The sequence below is a fragment of the Theropithecus gelada genome, chromosome 9 (assembly GCF_003255815.1).
Source record: "Theropithecus gelada isolate Dixy chromosome 9, Tgel_1.0, whole genome shotgun sequence".
NCBI classification, from domain to species: Eukaryota; Metazoa; Chordata; class Mammalia; order Primates; family Cercopithecidae; genus Theropithecus; species Theropithecus gelada.
Window position 1 is genome coordinate 103,249,134 of NC_037677.1, and position 22,200 is coordinate 103,271,333.

The 22,200-nt window shown below is 42.5% G+C and overlaps 1 protein-coding gene across 5 annotated transcripts in view; it reads right to left on the reverse strand.

The window, feature by feature from the left end:
* SORCS1 (sortilin related VPS10 domain containing receptor 1) overlaps positions 1 to 22,200 on the reverse strand; it is a 590,775-nt gene that overhangs the window by 25,715 nt on the left and 542,860 nt on the right. For all 5 annotated transcript variants that reach the window (XM_025396369.1, XM_025396367.1, XM_025396364.1 and 2 more), the window contains exons 20-23: positions 21,558 to 21,691; positions 19,271 to 19,394; positions 12,981 to 13,093; positions 8,312 to 8,443 (exon numbers count right to left, since the gene is read on the reverse strand). In XM_025396369.1, coding sequence (XP_025252154.1) covers positions 8,312 to 8,443; positions 12,981 to 13,093; positions 19,271 to 19,394; positions 21,558 to 21,691 — 503 coding nt within the window. The remainder of the gene's footprint in view (positions 1 to 8,311; positions 8,444 to 12,980; positions 13,094 to 19,270; positions 19,395 to 21,557; positions 21,692 to 22,200) is intronic.

Consider the following 22,200-nt stretch of genomic DNA (forward strand, 5'->3'; position numbering starts at 1 on the left):
GTGCACACCTGTACTCCCAGTTACTCGGAAGGCTGAAGCCGGAAAATCACTTGAACCCAGGAGGCAGACGTTGCAGTGAGCCAAGATCATGCCACTGCACTCCAGCCTGGGAGACAGAGTAAAACTCTGACTCAAAAAAAAAAAAAAAAAAAAGAGGAGGGGAGGAGGATGAGGAGGAGGAGGAAGGGGAAGAGAAGGAGGGGGAGTGCGAGGGGGAAGGAGAGAGGGAAGGAGAAGCAGAAAGAGAAGGAGAAGTGGAAAAGTGGATTTCTAACACAGATTGCATAGAATGGTTTTCCTCTGTGTTCTTATCTTTTAATTGGCAGAGTCTTTGTCGGAATCAGACAGTGGAATTTTTAGAGGTCTATCACAAAGGTTTTAGCTATGAAATACACACACATACATGCACACACACAGATACAGAATTGCAGAAAAATATTTTTTATTCAAATATGAAAGACCTGTCAAAAGTAATTAAGGAATTAGACTGTTTTGCCAAATCTATCATATGGACTAAAGGGAAGTGGGAGAAAGACTCTCCACTTTCCACTTTCAACTAGGTGCAGCCATATTTGTTTTTTTTTCTTTTCTTTTTTTTTTTTGAGACGAAGTTGGAGTCTGGCTGTTGTCGCCCAGGCTGGAGTGCAATGGCGCGATCTCGGCTCACTGCAACCTCTGCCTCCTGGGTTCAAGTGATTCTCCTGCCTCAGCCTCCTGAGTAGCTGGGATTATGGGCGTCTGCCACTATGCCCAGCTACATTTTTTTTTTTTTTTTTGTATTTTTAGTAGAGGTGGTGTTTCACCATGTTGGCCAGGCTGGTCTCTAACTCCTGACCGCATGTGATCCTGATCTGCCCGCCTCGGCCTCCCAAAGTGCTGGGATTACAGGTGTGAGCCACCACACCTGGCCATAATATTTGTTTCTTATCACTGAGAATGTTTTCTCTTCAAGTGAGAGATACAAATAGCTAAACCAGAAAATGGAGTTTATCAAAATACCATATTTTTATTTATAATCTCCAGGAAAGATCCTTCTGAAAATAATTAACTACTTGGTTTTGTTTCGCTTTATAACATTGTTTCATTGGCTCTATATGTATCACTTACAAAATTTTAAGAAGGAAATTTAAATTTAAAAATTATCTGGTAACAGAAAGTACGTTTCATATATTTAACTTGCATCAAAGGGCATTCAACAATGAACACATGCTTTGTGAGAAAAAATTTACATAAGAAACAAAACTAAATGAAATTTACATTGCATACAAGAATAATCTCAATTAGAACCATGTGCTTTTCTACTGAAATAAATGAGTATGAAACTGTTGACAGATTTTGACAATATTATGTTTTCCACACCACTTGTACAAGTGTTTATCCTGTGTTTTTTCAAATGATTACAAGTTGTTACGTATATTCTAAAGTGTATTATATATGCTGTGAACACTATTTTGGTAAAGTTGCTTATTTCTTACTATCTTTTCTAGCAGAGCACATCTTAGGTGTCAGTGCTGGCATCTTCAATGGAAAGGAACATGGAGCTTAAAGGAAATACCAAAATTTATTCAGTTAATATTTGAAGAGTTGAGACTAGACTTTAGTTTTGTTTGACTCCTAATCCTAAAGTATCTCCATTAAAAATATTTTCCTTGAACAAGCTGACAGACTTCTCTTGGAGAGAAGTCTGGCAAGATAGGTTTACAAGATGAGAAAATACAGCACTTTTATTAATTATGTTGCCTTCTCTCATTCATCTGTGAAGCACCCGAAGTTAAAACATCAGTTCCGATATCCAGTGACTGATACGGGCTACAGGAGTAGGAATTTCCTAACACCATCCTCAGAGGGGCCACTTTCTGTTCACCAGTTGCATAATTGGGTAACGTTTGGGAGAGTCTTCGGCTATGGAAAGGAGTAGAATAAACTGCATTCTACTGAAAAGTATGGCAACAGCCTAAACGAGAAGAAAAACACTTGCCCGAGAGAGACTCAAGTAAAACACCGTGTGATTTCTAGGAGGGAGACTGAACCTGCTAAAGCAAATTGAATTTATTTCTTTTTCTTTTTCTGTCTGGTGAAAAGCGTGTTGTCTTAACAAATTTCATTTATCCTGTACACAGTCATCCCTCTTCTGCTGCTTTCCAGCACAGTCCATTTTCTATTCCACATCAGCTAAACAATCACCACCATAGAAACAACACATTATTCTTAGTATCTGCCTATTTGGTGAAATATGCCTATTATTCAAGTGCAACCTACATTTCATTTAGAGTACCACTCAAAAGGACGGTGGAGGCTCAATTTGAATTTTACGAAAGCTACCATCAAAAGGATGTCTTGGGAGGGACCTGCCACAGGGAAAACACCAATGTTCCTCATTGTCTTTTTCACAAAAGATGAAGATTGAATGCAACACTCAGAATCAACTAGATATGGCTGTGGTCAGGGCCTTCAATCAAGAAAGGACAATTTTTTGCTCACACATTGTATCCATGGCAGCTACGCAGTGGTGTTGGGCTCACTGTAGTCACACAGGGACACTGGCTGGTGGAGCGGCCATCGCAAATATTTCCATTCACTATATACAGCACAAGAGGGAAAAGGAGCTAGCAAAATTCTACAATGTGCATTTGAACACTTTAGCTTGGAAGTGGCACATATCACTTCTGCTCCCACAGTCCTGAGGCTCTGCCCCAGCAGAAGAGACTCATGGGTACAGCCCCATCATGTACCCCGAAAGCAGTGGGCTGGAAATATTTAGCCACACAGTGATGATTAACACACAAAGAACATATTCGGCCGGGTGCGGTGGCTCACGCCTGTAATCCCAGCACTTTGGGAGGCCGAGGCAGGCGGATCATGAGGTCAGGAGATCAAGACCATCCTGGCTAACACGGTGAAACCCTATCTCTACTAAAAAATACAAAAACTAGCCAGGCAAGGTGGCAGGCGCCTGTAGTCCCAGCTACTTGGGAGGCTGAGGCAGGAGAATGGCATAAACCCGGGAGGCGAAGCTTGCAGTGAGCTGAGATCCGGCCACTGCACTCCAGCCTGGGCGACAGAGCAAGACTGCGTCTCAAAAAAACCAAAAAAAAACAACAAAGAACATATTCAATGCCTAAACAATTTACAACGAAACCAAGAGGGGGAAACACTGTCAGATGATCAGAAGGAAAGTGGCAATTCTTGAAACATGAAAAAATAAAAGTTTTAAGGACAGTAGAGTAGTTTATAAATTCATAGGACATGTAACCCAAATAAGTGGTACAAGTTAAAAATACAGATGCAAATGTGCTTAGACAAATTTATTAATGGCAGAGCGACACTGGACCAAAATACTAATATTTATTCTGAAGGTGGTAGAAGGAATGCAAATCTTACTGAACATAATAGCATTCTGGTGCCATGTTTAGAGAGGGTATTGCCTGGGATGATCTGGGAGCTAGCTCAGTTGGTCAATCTTGATTCCATCACACTATTAAAGTCTCTTCAAGTAGCAGTTGAGGAATACTCCTTTTGTGTTAAACAGAGGAAGATCTTTCCCAATTCATACATTTTTTTGCATTGAATGACAGGGAAGCAATGGAGCTAAATACTAAGTTCTAATTAACAGTAGCTCAATTTCATTCCTTCATAACACACACACACACACACACACACACACACACACACAAATTTAGCCTGATTTAAGTGCCTACAGGGTCTCCTGGATAATGGTGCATGAAGAAACAAATCAGTCATAAATATGTGTTTCCTTTGGATTTCCCATCGCCCACTTTAAGCTTCTCTCCACCTCCTCCTGACACATTGGCCCTGGTCCACCTCTTACCTGCTCCACTTTTGATTATAGCTCTCCTACTTCAGTGACCTTCCTTGTAAATTCCAGAGTACTTTTATAATTCGACTCCCCATGTTAAAAAGATCTAGACTGGTAAGCAAAATGTGTGGATATGCAGAAAATAGAGATTATTAGTTCCATTTCACAATACATTTCTAATTTCTTAAAAGCTGTCACCCTGCTCCCTGTTCAAATCTGCCTTTCCTTTCTTCCTTAGGTTCTGCATCTGCCAACCGTGTAGAGTAATAAAAACAGCCAGGGAAGAAATATATATATATTTGTGGTGGACATTTTTTCCACATCTTTTTTGTTCTTTTTAGATGTTCTAATGTCCTTTAAGGATCCTGAAAGACAACACACCTAGGCTCCTTATCTCCCCAGCACAGCATCACAAACAACTGCGATAGAGCATGGTGGTCTTTCCTCCCTACAGGAGAGACAGAAACAAATTTGTTCACCCCTGAGGACGCCGAGGGGAGCAAGGAAATGGGGTACTTGAGGGGCAGGGCTTGCTCCACATCTGAGCAGCTGGCCTCAGGACAGCAGCATGTGCTACCCTTGAAGAGACCCCCAGCTCAGGGCATGAAAGCCTTTTCTCACTCACTCCAGAGATCCTAAATAAAGGCTGGTGGAACCCTCCCAGACAGAGGTCACTTGATTAACCCAGCCCACCTCATCCTGATAACAGGGTCAAGTACTTCTCACTGTGAAGAATTTTCAGTTTATTTCACAGACAAGATAGCTCGATCCAAGTCTGCATTGCTGCTCCCCAGGAAGGCTCTCAGAAGAAGCTAAGGAAGGAGGACTGCGAGTCCTTTGCTGGGACCCTGCCCTCCTATTCTTTAGGACACATCTGCCTAGGATCCCAGTTCTTTCACTGCAGGGGGATCTGCACTGCACCTTTACAAGAAAGGGGCCAAGGCGTGAAATGAGGGCATAAGGACAGCCCGTCTCAAGTTTCAGCTGAGATTTAGAGTACAGCCTTCAAAGCAGGGGGTTCATTTCTGTTGTTTGGGTTTGCTTTGCATTTGTCTTAAATTTCTGTATAATTTATGACACCGGAAGTCAGTTGCATTTGCTTCCCAGCATTCCCTCTCCCTTCCCCACATTGTTCTTTGGGGAATCCATGTCCTTGTCTAGTCCTGGTCCATTTGGTTCAGGGAGGGTATAAAACATCTGAGTTGTCACTGACAGCACATTATCCCCATGACTGCAGGGACTAGCTAAGAGATGCCCACTTTAAACAGGTCAGACCAGTGCAAATTGTGAACCTGGAGCTCTCACTGTTGCAATCAGATGAGAGGTACTGTCTTTGGGGTTGATAAACTGGTAAATAGAAGTTGGGGATGCCTGTGGCCATTCTTGCTTTCCTATGTGTTGGTTTCATTCTCAGGTCAACTTCCCATATGGTAGCCAGGAAAACAGATGGAGACAGAGGAAGAGAGGGAAGTAATTTGGTGACACTTTTGAGTGGTTCTGAATTCATCTGTCTCAACTGTATCTCTGGACTTCTCAATTAAATGAATTCAAAACTTCCCTTTTTTAACCCATAAAGTTAAGTGACTAAGTCAGAGCAGACAATGAAAGGACCCCTCCTGGATTGAAAACTACGGGTCTCCAGGAGACGCCCCTGTCTCACAGGGTCTAGACATGTGCCTTGGTGTAATAAGTTCATTTCATGTGCATTTTTCCATCAGGGTAATAATGTCCTCCACAACTAAGACACTAATTTCTAATGTGCTATGTTTGGCATTTGTAAAGTCACTGTGTCTACTTTGCTTTGAGTCCTGGAATAGGCTGATACACTGGCAATTTCCTTAAACAAATTTAGTCTCTAGCTTGGTACTTTACTTTCTTTTCATGCTATGAATCTGCATAATTCGCATGAGCTCATGCCATTCAGATACATTCTTTCCTTATTGTCCTTGTTTTTCTCCATTTTGAGTAATTGCATTCATTAATCTGTTTTCTCTTATTCCCACCATCCTCTCTTCCAATACATGCCCTTGACTATACCAGTCTATTTAATACACCTAAACTTTTTTTTTTCATTTTCCACATCTCTTCTTATCATATAATGAGCATGAATGTAACCATTATCTCTATACCGCCAGTGAACATTTATAAGGCCAAGTACTTTGCTATATCATTTCTTTAATCCTCTCAGACATCCCATGAGATAAGTGTGACTTTGGCTCAATTATTCAACTTCTCTTGTCCTCACCTTCCTCATCTGTAAAATGGACATAATAAATATCAGAGGCGAAGCTAGAAACTGGTTGATATTTATGTAAACCTGTGTTCTAACAAAATAGACTCCTCTACATGTGTGCCAATTCTAGGTCACACAGCCTTCAAGCAAGCTAGTTGGTTTCAGATCTCTGATGACATGGTTCACCGATGACTGATACAGGCTGCCTTGAGGGCCACACTCAGCCCTCTGAGAATGCTTTTGCAGGAAACACACAGAAGAGATGGAGAATGAAGGGAAACAAGAAGTCTAGAGAAAGCAGATAGTCAAAGCAAGACACATCCGTACATAAATATAAGAAGTTTCACAGAATGGACCCCTCTTCTTTCCAAATTTCCCCTCAAAGAATGAAGTAGAAAATAAAACACTTTTAGAAGAAAATATGGAAAATGTGAGAAATAAAAGTGCACAGACAATGTGGTAACTAGGAAAAAAGGTGACTCTAAATCTGTACCCTCTTCCATACTTGAAAAAATTAAAATCTGGATTTCATGAAAAACCAGTAAGATTTAGAGGAGGTACAACTGCAAATATTCCTATCTAAAGGCTTTGGATAGGGATCTGCTTTCCCTCTAGGTTCTTGACAATGCTGTGATAAGAACTAATCTATTCTTTCTCCCACCAAAATGCAGTGCAGATAATAATTTGTAGAGTATGATGGGAAGCTGAGGTGGGGAGTGAGGTTAGATGCAAATCTGAGGGGTTACCAGCTGTCCACCCTTCAACTCCACTTCACTAGGAAATGGGGTTCAACAAGGCTTTCTGTGAGAGCTCTGCTCTTCATTACGTGCACACACAGAAAATTATGCAGGTGAACCTTCTGCCAAGTTAGAAAGTGGCAGCTGAAAAGAGGGTGTGTGCTAGGAGGTAGGCCATGCCATAATTTGGGGTTGTTTTTAACAAGACTATTACAGAAGGTTCTCAAGTCATCCTGGAAGACTAGAGATCATGGGGCTAGAGTATGGGTTTAGTAAACAGAAAATCTCCAAGTACTGGAAGGGAAACAGCCAATATTTACTGAGGAGCTGAGAAGAATCTTATTTTTAATCTATTTACCTGGAAGAACTGAGAAATCGAAATCATTTGGTTTCTAAAAGGGCAACTAGACCAAGACTGATCATTTTAACTGAATGGACAAAGAAGAATAACAACAACATAATAATCTCCACTACAGAGATGGGAGAGTCTTTTAAAGTTAAAAGGAGGAAAGGGAAGAAAAAAGAAGACTAAAAGGGAAAAGAGAAAATGATAATCTCACACACACACACACACACACACACACACACACACACACACACACACTCTCAAATGCTCCAGAAGGTAGTGGAGATGAGGAGGAGGTGAACCCCACAGGGCAGTAGAGCTGCTCTGGAGCCAATGTTATTCATTACAAACACAAATTAGATCATAAAAGGATTCGTTATTTGTATAAAAGTTGTAGCTGTTAAAAAAGATATACATATCATGTCATTTGATTCTCATGGCACTCTTGTGACAAGTAAGATATTGTTTAGCGACTTGCCTTTTTTTCCACTTGATATCATGGACAATTTTTTGTGTCAGTATACATAGATTAATCTACTTCATTGTAAACTCCACAGAGTATTCCACACAGTAAATAATTTAGCCATTCCCTGCTGATATGGTTTGGCTGTGCTCTCACCCACATCTCATCTTGAACTGCAGTTCCCATAATCCCCACTTGTCATGGGAAGGACCCAGTGGGAGGTAACTGAATCATGGGGGCAGTTACCTCCATGTTGTTCTTGTGACAGTGAGTTCTCACGAGATCTGATGGTTTTATATGGGGCCTTCCCCGCTTCACTCTACACTTCTCCTTGCTGCCACCATGTGAAGAAGGACAGGTTTGTTTCCCCTTCTGCCATGATTGTAAGTTTCCTGAGGCCTCCCTAGCTATGCTGAACTGTAAGTCAATTAAACCTCCTTTATAAATTACCCAGTCTTGGGTATGTCTTTATTAGCAGCGTGAAAACAGACTAATACACCTACCATGAATGCTCTTGCACGTGCTTTTGGTGAAGCTGTAGTTAGGATCACCAGTTTATGGGTCAGAAATGGAGGCTCAGAAAGTTGAAGACTCCACAAACAGTTGGTGCCCTCACTCTTAAGCCCCAGTTCTCCAGAGCCCCCTCAGACTGGCAGTGGGTATGGCTTTGACTGCAGAGAGAAGCTGAAAACGCCTCCTTTTTCAAGGGACTCACCTGCTCCAGGTCGTCAGCTGACCTTTTGTTTTCTCCCGCTGGATCCTGATAGGGTAGGACAAAGAGTTCAGCAGTGGTGGGTAAGCCGGGAAGCACCGCCACCAGGATGTGTTGACCCGGAACCCCTGTGGCCTAAGGGACAGACACAGGGGCTCACATTAGTGCTGCAGACAAGAAAGCTGAGAAGGGACCAAGTATTTGGTGGAGGGATCAGGGGTAGGCAGAAGACACAATAAGGGGCCTGAAAGCAGAGGTCTGGGTGTATCAGGCAGAGGATGTGAGAGGCAGCACTGGGCTATAGGTCCAGGCTCCAGAGTCAGGTTGTCTATGATTTAATCCCAGCTTCAACACCATGAGACCTTAAGCTCATTGCTCATGTTCTCTATGCCTACATTCCTTTAAATAGAAGATAGGACAGTTGCAGTACTTGCCTTGTGCATGGGTGATTTTGAGGATTAAATGAGTTACACATGAAGCATTTATGGTAGAGCCTGGGGATTCAAATGTTAGCTCTTCTTCCTAGAGAGTACCTCCAAGGTGGGGACCACGCCAGTGAAAAGACCTTCACTTTATCATCTGCCCCTCATGCCTTAGTCCTTTCTAACCTAGCTTCCTCCTTCATCATCCCACTGAAGTTACTCTTCAAGTAGACCCAATCACATCCTAACCACCTAACCTAAGAGGACACCCTCATATCACAACCCTCAGGAGGGCCTTGTTGACTTTTCTGCAGCATCAGACCTGATGACCAACCCTGTTCCCTGAAGCACCCTGAGTCCTCCACTTGGCCACACTGATTCTTCTGTTAAAATTACAGATATCACTCAAGGACTTCTTGTTTATCCTAGCTCACTGTTCTCTCTCTTGAGCTTATACCCCAGGGTTTCCCCTGAATTCTCTCTCTAGATGCTTCTAGAATCAATAGCTATAATCCTAGCTTCTCTCTCCAGCAGTCCAATTCAGATCATGTTCCCTTATCCAAAATGCTTGCAAGAATTCCCATTGCTAACAGGATTAAGGACATATTCAAGGCCTTCTGCAATATGGTCCCACGCTTCCTTTCCAAACTAATTAGCCACAACTCTTATGCTCTTGCCAAATGGGATGATGTACAATTTCTCAATATTTCAGCCTTTTCCTGCAAATGTTTCTGTGCATGTTATCTCCACCAGAATGTCTTTTCTCTGCCTTTGCTACTTATCCTTCATGAGTCATCTTAAAGCTTATTTATTTCATTATTTCCCAATTAGGTGATTCTTAGTTTTTGAACTCCACTGTGTTGCATTTTTTTGAAGTAGCAAGAAATTCCAGGTATTAGGTCCTCACCTAATGTTGTAAGTTACTTAGCACAATGCCAGGTACTTCCTGGGTATATTGTGCTAAGTAACTTATATTATTTTATGCGACCTCCAACAACCCTTGGAAGCAAGTATGATTATACCTCACTTTGCAGTGAGGACATATCACATGCTGGGGTCCTCAGGAAGCTGACCTTGAGTTTAGAATGCAGGATGCTTATTAAGAAGCGCTCTTGGGAACAACACCTATGGGAGCAAACAGAAGGAAACAAACATGGACAAGGGAAACATTGAGCTGCCATGTAGGCCCATGACAACCTCAAGAGATCCCAAGGGGAGACAGAATGGCCCTTCAGAATTGTCTTAAATTGGGCTGAGATGTCCAGGACTTTATATAACTGCACCAGCCTGTCATCAGACATGAATCACCCCAAGAAGTGACATGACTTGGAACCAGGCTGGTGAAGACTGCCCATAGCTCTTCCAGAAAAGACAGTAAGTGTCTCCCTGAACAGAGATATGGGTGGTGCATCTTAATTTCCACTCCAGGAAAGATGGTGGCTGTAGGAAGATTAGACAGTGGCTCAAGGCCATCTAGGAAGTGACTGTTGATGCTTTTGAAGCCTGGTCTGACTGTGAAGCCTGTGTTGGGACCCAGTGCTCTGTACCTCCCTTCTCCAGACACCGACAACAGCTCCTATTATAGCAAACCCCATATTGTTTTATGGCCTTACTAAACTGTAAACTCAGAGATTGTGCCTGAACAATCTTCATTGTACACAAAAATGTTTATAATGACATTCAATTAAAGATTTCATTGTGAAATGTCAGTAGCAAAAGTCATTTTGATGAAGAAAAGGCAAACAATTTAATACCAAATTTTGTTTCATAATGAATAGGAAGAAAACTGCAAATCAGCTGACTCTCAGTTGTACCTCTTATAGGGTTTATTAGTGTACACTTGGCAATGTGGTCCCTTGGGACTTAAGAAAGTGGTCAAGTGCAATTACTGATCTCAAAGTCAGTGTAAATTGCTAGGAACCATCAGCTGCCTCTTGGGATCAGGGAAGTAGGGAGCCTTGGAAACTAGAAGGTATTAATACCAGCACCACTGCTGATATAACCCTGCCCTGAGAGATATTGAGTCAATCTGTTTATTCTGCATATTCCTGATTATGCTGCACAGCAGGCTAGAAATATTGATGAGCAGTAATTTCTAGCCTAGTGGACAGCTGGTAGAAAGGTGGAGGTACAGGACGTCTCATCTCTAGGTAATAAGTGTGAAGAGAAATCAGCCTGGAAGGCTGGACATTGCTGAGCTAATGCTTGGCTGATAAGTCACCTGGGGGAGGACCTATGGGGACACATGTCCCTAGAATGCTGCAGATGAGAAGAGATGGGCAGTGGGTTGATTAAAGAGCATAACTCATCCTTCTTGGACAGCAGAGGACAAAAACCAGTTGTTACCCCAGAGACAGATGGCTCAGGGCAGAAAGGCCTATTCCTTTTAGGGTTGTAGTCCGGTAGTTGTGCCTTCTGGTGGTGATAATGTGTAAGCACCGATCACGTCACAGATGCTGAGAGCCATAGAGACAGAGGTGGGTGGCATTGTCCAGAGGCACATAAAGATACCCCTTCTTTACCCTAGTATTCCATCTATCCCTGTTTCTCCTTGGAATAAGGGAAAGGATGGCCCTAGAGTAGAGTGGTTAGGAAACCACAAAATGAAGATTCAGGCCTTGATGGTTTGACTCCAGAAGCTGATCTTTAAGTGCATGACCTTGGATGAGTAACCTAATATCTCTAAGTTTCATTTCTTCACCTACAGAATGGGAATAATCACCGGTTCAACATCATAAGCTTATCTGGGGGATTAAATGTGTTAAAATAATGCAAAGCACTGAAAAGAGTACCCAGAATACTTTAAGTGCTAACTAAATATTAACAAAGGGAATGAAGACGGGGAAGACCAGCTCCTTGCAAGAGGCTGGATGTAAGATCTGTTTTCTGAGCAGGGGTTATCTGAATGCCTTTATTTCATCATCTTTTTGTGTCCTGTGGCACCATGTGCTGGGAGCAGGAAAGAATGTTCAGCAAACCTAAATTGATTTTCATTCTGAGCTAACAATATACCCTGGGAGTAGATAACTCACTTCTGATTTTCCGCGTTTGCACAATAAGCTCAAGCTGCCCCATGAGCGGCTATCCCATTCCTCTGCTCACTCATGAAAGTAGAATAAGGGGCCGGGCGTGGTGGCTCATGCCTGTAATCCCAACACTTTAGGAGGCCGGGGCAGGTGGATCACTTGAGGTCAGGAGTTCAAGACCAGCCTGGCCAATATGGTGAAACCCCATCTTTACTAAAATTATGAAAAAAATAGGCATGGTGGCAAGCGCCTGTAATCCCAGTTACTCGGAGGCTGAGGTGGGAGAATCGCTTAAACCTTGAAGGCAGAGGTAGCAGTGAGACGAGATTGAGCCACTGCACTTCAGCCTGGGTGACAGAGTGAGACTACATCTCATTAAAAAAAAAAAAAAAAAAAAAAAAAAAGTAGAACAAGGAGGGGGAGATGTGCCTAAAAGAAGGTGTCTTCTCTAATTGCCGGTGACATTTGCTCAGGGAGGGATAAACCACAACCACCCTGTTGTTCTCTGAGAAACCTTAGGAAGCTTTCTCAAATACACAAAAGCCCAGACATTGGACTCAGGCCCTAAATTTTCATTTTGCAGCTTCATCCTCTATTAGATGTGAGAGTTTAGGCAAGTGACTTAACCTCTCTAAACCTCAGTTGCCTCATCTACAAAGTGTGGGTAATAATTCCTTTTTGGGGCTGTTACAGTAGAGAAATGTCTTTAAAAACTGGGGAAATAGAAATATGACTCAGTGTCATATACTGAATGCTCACTGCACTGTTATGCTCACAGTAGTGGAAGCTGGAACCTGGGACCACTTTTACTAATTGTGTTCACCTGAGGACACTTACATGCTGAGTCCCTTCACTGGCATGGACAGTAGCTGGTTTTATACTCGTCCTAATGGCCTAACTGTGAACTGTGCTACAGAAATGTAGACAAGGGAGTTTAGGATGTCATTGTCCTCCTTCTCTAAGCAGAATAAGCGTCTCAGGGGGCAAGGACCCCATGTTTGTCCATGGTTCCATAGTTGCATCCCCTTTAGTGCCTTTGATGTGTCTGCATGTGTGGGGCTCAGCTATGCAGACATCAGGCCAGTAAACTGAACTTCCCATGGGCTCTAGCTTCTTCCTGCTGGGTTTTTGTTTGTTTGTTTTTTGTACAAAATTCCCCTTTCTGTGAAATTATTCAAGGAGAGAAAATGTACCCAGGCAAGAGAAGAAACTGTGTGCACTCACTTCCACCAGGGATTTTTTGATGACTCGGCCGATGTCCCTCCTCCACTCAGGGATGTCTGGGTTGTAGTCATCCAGGTTTGGAGAAAAGGACAAGCGAAGAGACCGGAATTCCTCTGTGGATATAACAGTAGATAGATTACTTTAAGTCAAATAGTCCTGTCAAGAAGTTTAGACTTTTTATTTTATACAAAATGGAGGGTCCTTCCCCTTCACACTTACCATAGAGACTTTTTAGAAGGCATGTCATTACCCTGTGAGTATCTCACCAGCCCCTTCTTTTCTTTTTGTTTTTTTGTTTTAAGGAGCAGAAAGCTTAATAGGCAAGAAACAAGGCAGAAGGAAGAAGGAAGAAGCTCCCCTGTACAGAGACAGACGGAGGGGGCTCCAAAGCTGAGAGAGGAGAGCCCCCCAATTCCCCTTTAACCTCTTCCCCCACTTTCCCCCTTCCTCTCCTTTCCCCTCTCTCCCCCTTTCCCTCTTCCCTCTTCCCCACCTTTCCCACCTCTCCCCCTCCTCTTCCCCCTGCACTCCCCCACCACAGGCAGTGTGGCCTTGGATACCAGCCAGTTATATGAGGAGGCAGTGTCTGATTTGCACAGGGCTCAGGGGATTGGTTTGACCAGGCATGTCATTCATAATGTAGACTGGGAAAAAACTGGCCCTCCCACCCTAGCCTTTTAATATGCAAATGCAGGGTGCCACATTGTCCTACACATGTAGGGATGTGTGGGGGCAACCATGTTGCCAGCCACATGTGAGGTCAAGGGCAAGAAGAGGGCGGGGAAGTGCCATGTTTGGTTAGACCCAGTTTCTGATGGCCAGCATTTGCATATCAAAGGTTGCCAGCCAGCTCTAAGAGCTGGCAGCCCTTTATTTTCTAAACCAAACCTCTAACTTTGTTCCATGCCTATCTTTGCAGCCTTTGCCCATTATTCCTAGTTCTAGGTTCTGTACTCCTGGATAATAAATGATCTGGAGCAACCTGAATGCACGGCAGGTTTATGACCCTGGGCCTTTGCACACACTGTTCTTCTGCCTAGAATGCCCCATTCTCCCCACTGTACATGAACAAAATATTCAAGCTCTAGTTCAAGCACTCCCTGGCTCACTACCCTCCCCCATCACATTTTAATTTTCTTTTTTATGGCACTACTCTGTTTTGTACATGCTTTTATTATTATTATAGGATTATGGAATAATTATTATGATGATTAGATATTTATAATTATCACTGTAATCATTCTATTGCTATATTTTGTTTGCATGGAAGTTTCATTTAATGGAATTTTATGTTATTCAGGGATTTTCTTCATTGTCTCTGTAGCACCTGAGTTAGTTTGGTTCTCTAGGAAGTAAGATGGTGATTACACAGGCAAGGATTATATGAGGGAAATTCTCTGTGCGAGAAAGTGGGCAGGGAGCCACAGGAGTCAGGGAGAACCATCAGACCACCGTGCATGCATACAGGAAAGTCAAAGAGAGGAAGAAAGAGTGGGTGACTACTCAGCAGTCTGAGGAAGGTTCAGTAAGCTGTTCAGGCGTCTTGGAGCCAAAGTCAGCTGGCAGAGGAGTCCCCTGCGTCCCAGGAATGGTTCAGCCTTAGTATCCCTGCTATACTCTGTCATTGGCAGGGGTAAGTCCCTGGAAGGTGGAGCCCTAGCCCTAGCTTGGTGATAAGCTTCGGAGGACAGCACTGGTGGCCTTGGTCAATTACACTCTCCAGAGCTGGATGTCTGTGAAGCCCATTCTTGTGGCCTTGACACCCCTAACCCATTATAGTGTTTGGCACATAATAGATTCAGATCATATGGCTCCCCTAAAACCTGCCAGTGCCTCCACATTGCATTTAGAATAAAATTTAGATTCTTACCACAGCCTTCCTGCCCCCATATAACCTGGTGGGGACTTCCTTTTTTCCTCCTGTCCTAACTGGCTTTCCTGCACTCTGTGCTCCAGCACCTGTACTTCCCTGTGCTCCTCAATTCTGCTGGCTCTGTCCATACCAGCTTTCTCTACTTCACTGGACCGTAGCAAACTCCCCTCTCATCATTCAGTCTCACCCCAAGAGGTCTTTCCAACCACCCAACCTCAGGTAGCCTCCCTTTCACCATCCCATGCTCCCCTCATCACCGGACGCTCTGTGTCTTTTTCATACTCAGTGCTATTTAAATTATTTTGTTTTCATTGTTATGTCCTTCAAACTGGAATATAAGCTCAATCAGGATGATGGCTCTGTGTTCCTGGCCCTTGGGACAGTGTCTAGCACATGGCAGGTTTTCAGTTACTATCTATGAGTCATTTATAATTAATAAACATTTGTTGAATAAATGTATACTTAACTTATGGTGGAGGCTCCTGGAAATTAATGCATTTATTTATTTAATAAACATTTTTTATGTTAAGCACGCCCTTTTGTTTCATTAGGAGCGCTTAGAAGCGACGTTAGGGATGCCGGTTTACCTTCAGGAAGCATAAAAGCTCACTTGGACATTTCCTAACAATGCTAAGAAGTTATCAAACACATGTTTTGAAGACTCTGACATTATAAGTTATGTTTTCATGGCAGTTAATGTATTCCAAAGAGCTATTGTTCGAAGCTTGACTATTTTATGAGTCACTGATAGCCTATGTGAATATTACCTGATGGAGAACAATGAAATGTACATTAATTAAATAGTGTGGTAAACAGCAGTGCCAAAGAATCACCCATTAAGTCCTCACTTTTTGCTATGAAGATACAAGTTTATGTCATTCTCACTTTCTCTGTACCTCTTACCAAACTGCAGAGACTTCATCTACAAGGGAGAATGTTTATCTTAGTAAAAGGACACAAATGAGAAAATGATGCAGCTCCGTTGGTAATTACTTAGCATACTAAACAGCATGGCAGGGAGGGGGCAGGGAAACGTTGTACTTAAGTTGATTCAAGAAATAGGGGATGGGTGTGGGAGGACTGAAAAGGGTAAACACCAATAATATATATTTTTTGCAGCTGTTGAGAGAGAGATTCTATACATTTGCATATTTTAATTTACAAGCAAACCTGTGCCCTGGAGCAAATTAGAAGAAACAATGCAAACTAGATTTTCTTTCTTTTAATTGATTGTGTCGCTTTGGGTAGACAAACCTTCCCCTGTCAATTTCTCAAATGTGATGCTTTTTTCAGTCCTATCATGACAAGTCTTCATGTTCCTGTCAATCTCACTAAACTTCAAACAAGTTTCTGTTTCTTCCTGACTGTAAGCTCCTGGACACGCTTTTCTTAAGAGTATTCTGGAAAACTTACACTTGTAAATTCCTTCTCTGTCCCTTGAGATGTAAATCTTCTACAACTCATGAATGTCCTTCTCAAGGATCTGGGAACCATTCCTTTGAAATGACATCAAGAAAGATAGCACCCCTCCCTATCTCCCTGTCTGTGCTGGAGAGTAGGAGACTGACTTTCTTAAGCAGCGATTAACTCACACAGATGGTCTAATCACACTGAAAACCCACATGCTTCCTAAAGTCCTCCAGTATTTTCACACTAGCTAACCCCAGTGTTTACAAATCTTCCTGCCTTTTCTTTTAGTTGGGTTCAATCTTTCCTGTTTAACTTTGCCTGGTGCAACTTTTATTTAAGGAGTCACATCTGTCATTAAAACTTTCTGATCATGGAGCCAGGTGTGGTGACTCATGCCTGTAATCTCACTACTTTGGGAGGTTGAAGAGGGAGGATCGCTTGAGGCCAGGAGTTTGAGACCAGCCTGGGAAACATAGGGAGACCCAATAACTTTCTGATTATGTATATGAATCTCTGGATAACTCATCTGGCCGAAGACAAATTAAGGATGGCTGATGGTGCAGGAATTTGCTTAGAAGAGGAAGACAACCTTGTCCAATCTCTTAATGAAGAGACATATGATAACCTATTTTTATAAAGACGGATTCACCCTTGGGTGATACCTTTAAAGAAATTGTAGAAAGAGGAAGAAGCAAACATAGCAAGGCATGGGAGGTGCTTACAAACATACTCTCTGGATTCAGAATTCTTAGCTCTGTTTATTATACTTATCTCATGTTTTCACATCTGTAAAATGCATAATTATGGAATATTTCTCATAAATCTGAGCAGACTTAATAAAGCAGATCAAATCAAGTGCTTAGAACAGATGCCAGTGGCTAGTAAAGTCTTCATCAATGTTAATTGCTATCACCACCACCATTGTTATTATCATTATCTGTCACCAAACAGTAGAATGACTTTAATCCAGTAATTCCCTATGTCTGGGCCATAATTTCCTATCTATAAAATGTGGGCTGGATGAGATAAGGCCAAGATTTAAGGTTATCTCCATGATTCTAATGACATCACCAACATGCATTACCAAGAAGACATCTGTTGGGCTAATAGGTCAGTGCCCGTTAGAGCAACCTGTGACGTCAAGAGGGAGAGAAAGGAAAAAAAAAAAAAATCCAGTGAAAACAAATGAGAGTCAGTTAAGTAGGATAGTTTCAATGCATAGGCCCTGAGTCTAGATGGGTTGGGTTGCAAACCCAGCTGCACCACTTGCTAGCTGGGGCAAGTTATTCACCACTCTGAAAAAATGGGGGTCATAATATCACCTGCTTTACGCTTCGTAACAACTAGGGTTGTTATGAAGAATAAATGCATTCCCAGCACACAGAAAGGAGATGGACAAAGGAAGAAAGGCAGACTTTGCCGCACTCTACACAGTCACTGTTTGACTGCCTTGTACCTCCCTAATGGGACATTGGTAGGAAAATCACAGCCCTGGTTTATTTCTTATTATCTGGGCTGATCAAGCCTTTCAGGAGGCAGGGAGAGAGAAGAAATTATAAAATCTAACACCCAGCCATGAAAGGAATAGTGTTAAGGCCTTTTGATCCTTAGATGTGTTCAAAGTTGCTTACAAATTATTTTCTGATTTTGAACGTCAAGTTCGCAAGATGAGCATTAACAGAACCTGATTCCTCACAGGAAAATCCAGTTCCAAATTATCTCATCAAAATCAATTGATTCTGGAACTGGGCAATTGATATTATTTGGACCACAAGCTAGGCTGTCTGTCTCTCTCTTGCTCTCTCTCTCTCTTTCTGTTTTTCTTTCGAGATGGAGTTTCTCTCTTGTTGCCCAGGTTAGAGGGCAATGGCGCAATCTTGGTTCAGTGCAGCCTCCGCCTCCCAGGTTCAAGTGATTCTCCTGCCTCAGCCTCCTGAGTAGCTGGGATTACAGGAATGTGCCACCATGCCTGGCTAAATTTTATATTTTTAGTAGTGATGGGGTTTCACCACGTTGGTCAGACTGGTCTCGAACTCCTGACCTCAGGTGATCCATCGCCTCGGCCTCCCAGTGCTGGGATTACAGACGTGAGCCACCATGCCCAGCCTCTCTTGCTCTCTTTATCATCCTCCTTCCCTCCTCCCTCCTTCTGCCTCCTCCTCTCTCTGCACAGCATTTCCTTTTCCTATGAAATTTCCACTTCTTAGATTTCAAAAACTAATTTTTCAGGATTCATATGTACCATTTCCATATTAATCATAAACATTTTTGCCATGTACTAGTAACACTTAGTGCATATCTATATGACTATCTTTCTATGCAGAAAGAGATTTACCAAAATGAAATCAATCCATCAAGTGTTTTTTTCTTTCCAGTTTTCAATCAATGACTCCATCTTTTCATTTCAGTACATTTTCATTCCATCTAATACTGTGACCATATTCAATTTCCCCAACTGATCACAAAATTGTTCCGTAGAGCCATTTGTCCAAATATCCAGTCTGTGGCTATGCACGGCATCTAATTGTTATGACTCCTCCATCACTCTTAACCTAGCAGAGAATTGTTTTCATGATACAGATTTGTGGAAGAGATTTTTAAAGTATTTAGACAATGGCAGATTTCCCTTATTAATCGAGAATTTTAAAGTTGAACTTAAAAAAAAGAGATTCAATATTAGCTATTTGATAGCTATTAGTATTCAAATATTACTACCACTCTAAGTGAAATGAGTTAGGCTTACACATCCTAAAATCCATTTTACCCTATGAGTGAGTGAATAGTCACTCTACCTCTAAGAAAACCATTTCTGGATCCCGTCACTGTTTTACCAGTGATTCGAATTTCCCTGCAGGAGGAGATGAGACTTGCCTCAGTTCTTTCTCAACTACTGCCCTCCATTCTCCAGGTAAAAGTCACAGCTGAGGGATGGTCTCGGGAATCATGGTACAAGAGAACCTCCTCTGAGCATGAAGACAGCAGCAGATCCACCGAGATGGGCACTCACCATATACTGCGATGGTCTTTGTGTCTTGTAGGATGGCATTCCCAGCTGAGACCTGTACTGTGATGGTATTCATTCCTTCCGAAGTAAATCTGAAAGATATGCTTCCCTCCAAGGTGATCAAAGGCTAAAATAAACAAGGGCCCAGAGTGAAGGGAAAGCTCTTTAGTTTAGTTGAGACAGCCGCTAACTCTGAGCCAACAATGGGCTGTCTAACCCAATAGAGGCTCTTCCCGATGGGAATGGCACTGGGTCCCTCTATGCCTCCCCATCATCTCTAGTCCAAAACAGAAAAGAGGCTTTCGGAGCAATGACTCCAAGGAAGTCTGCCTATTCATTGTGAATTCCTGATATCACCCTGATTCAGGGCTGGGAAGATGGATAGGTCTTGCTTGCTGGTGGGATATATGTCTCTCTTTATGCATGACCTACTCATATCAAGCAGATCCCTAATACAAGGAAACGATCAAAGCAAATGAGAATGGGGGCTCATATTAATCCAGATGAAAGCAGCAGTCACTGAAAATCTATAAGCTGCCATGTGTTCATCTCCAGGGTGTACGATTTCTGTAGAATTACAATGGAACATGAATCCGGTACACCAAAACCATACACTAGTTAAACAGCAGTGGCCTTGTGTGCTGGCCCCCTCTGAGAAGCCTCATCAGCAGTTTCCTGGAAGTAGCTGCTGTGGAAACAAGCACTAATTGGATAGTGGTTTGAGGATTCAAAACAGAAAGAAAAGAAAAAAAATTTGGAGTGGTGCCTGCAATACAATCGAATGCTGGGGTCCTAGAGGAGAATATATTAGCCTACTGACCTCCCTCGACACACTCCTCACAAACATTTATTTTCCATCTTTTCTTAATTAATTTAAAAATCAAAATTCATTTAATTCCCTGTATGGCAGAAAGAAGACTAAAGCCCAGCATGAGAAGCCTTTTCAATGCGGTCTCTCGAGAATCTGGTTTTCTTTTTAAAGGAAAAATTTAAAAAATAAAAAAAAAAATAGGAGGTACAAAAGAAAGTTGTTCAGTACATTCACCTTCTAGTACTAGTTTTCAAGGAGATGACATAGATTCCTCCTCTTCCACTATGGATAGAGGGCCCACTATGGGCTGAATTTACACGCATAGTTTCAGATGAAATTAAAAAGGGTCTCTTTTCAGTTTACTTATGTTTGCAGTAGAGGTGAGAGGTTCTTTCCACTGTTTAGGTTCCTCCTGGGCCTGTGCAAAATTATGTCTCCAGCTAAAGCCAACTTTCAGCTCCAGAGTAGAAAAATGTTTTTATTAAAATAAGAGACATCGTATTTGAAGAGCAAAGTCACCAAGTGAAAGAAGCTCTGCTGGAAGATGGAGGGTTTCAGTCCAGAGCAGTTCATCCCAGTGTCCTTTGGGGCCTCAGCTCTATTGCCTTACATTTGGAAGCACTTTAATTTCTGAGAATGGAATGAGTTCAAAACTGAAATAGACCATGCAGCCTGGTGCAGAGGCAAGAAAAATTAATGGAGGCATCAGAAGGCCTTAAATTTGGCCTCTTATGAAGCAGCTGGAAGAGATCAAAGCAAACCACTCCAGCTGCATCACCCTCACTTTTCTCATGTGCAAAATGAAAGACTTAGAGTAAATAAGGTGTTAGGTCTCTACTAGATTTAAAATTGCCACTGACTTTTGGGCATAGGGAACATTTGGAAAAACACATAAAAGTTAAAGCTGACCTAAATAAATAAGAGTTTTTATTTAGGGGGAGGAGGCTGTCGGGGGTGGGTTGTAATGGAAATCTATTGCTTGCACCTGTCCAGCATCCAGTTGCTTTGTTTTCTTTTGGTAATCACTTCTCCCCTTCTGCAGTTCATGTGCTTCCGAGGAGACTGACTTCCTCACCTCTCTCTCCACCCCCAGCACTGTGATCAAGGCCTGGCCAGTAAGACTCAGTTTCAGGACTGCTGTTAGAACTTTCAGGAAATAGAGTTTAATTTCTCTGCTAAGCTAGGGCTGCTAAGAGTCACTGCAAAGACAAGGGCAGCTGGAGAAAAACGTAAACATAGAGGAAGTCAGAGATGAAACGCAGGTGAAGAAGGGCCAGAGAGAGAGAGAGAGAGAGAGAGGGAGAGACAGAACATAATGATAAGATACTTAAGCACCAAGGGAGCTTGTTGTCCTTGAAGCTATGACTGCTTCTACCCTCTTGGGTTCATAAGCCATTTCATTCCCTTCTTTGCTTCAGGCAGCATAATTTGAACTTCTGTCCCTAGACCGCACGTGGAACATGTGGAAGGTGAACCCACCTCCGTGTTGTTTCCGTACCACCACACATAGGTGAGGGTGCCCACTTGGCTGGGCCACAGCACCGCTGTTGCATTGACCTCTTTGTTCTTTGTGGTGACAAAGGGAAGAGACAGGTGCACGTGCTCCAAGGGACCTAAGGCACAAGAGAAAGAGAGGCCATGGAGGGGGAAGAGCTTCCTCTGCTCTGTCCTCCCTGCTCTGAAGAGAACACACATTTACTCCTGAAGACCCCAAAACCTGGCTGCCATATTCCCCGAAAGAAGTGTTCAGATGCTTTCCCCACTTTGGAGAAAGAATACATTGAGCACAATTGCACCTTGACATTTTGCACTTACCAATCTTTCTACCAGTTCTAAAACCTGAGTTAGGTGTGTGTAAAAGTTAAAAAAAATTACAGGTAATTTATGAAGTCCTTAAGAACAGGCATCATTTGAGATTTCACAAGGCGATGCAGTCTTTCCAAGAGGTTGTATCCTTGGGGGTGAACCAGAGTTGTGAAGACCTCATAGAATCCATGTTGGTGAAGGGTGGGTGGACAAACCTTCAAACCACTCTCCATGTAATTACCCTTTATTGTTTATTGGGTTTTAAAGGTCTGTATGTGAATGTGTTTGTGCATGTGTCTGCAAAGCTGTCTAGTTA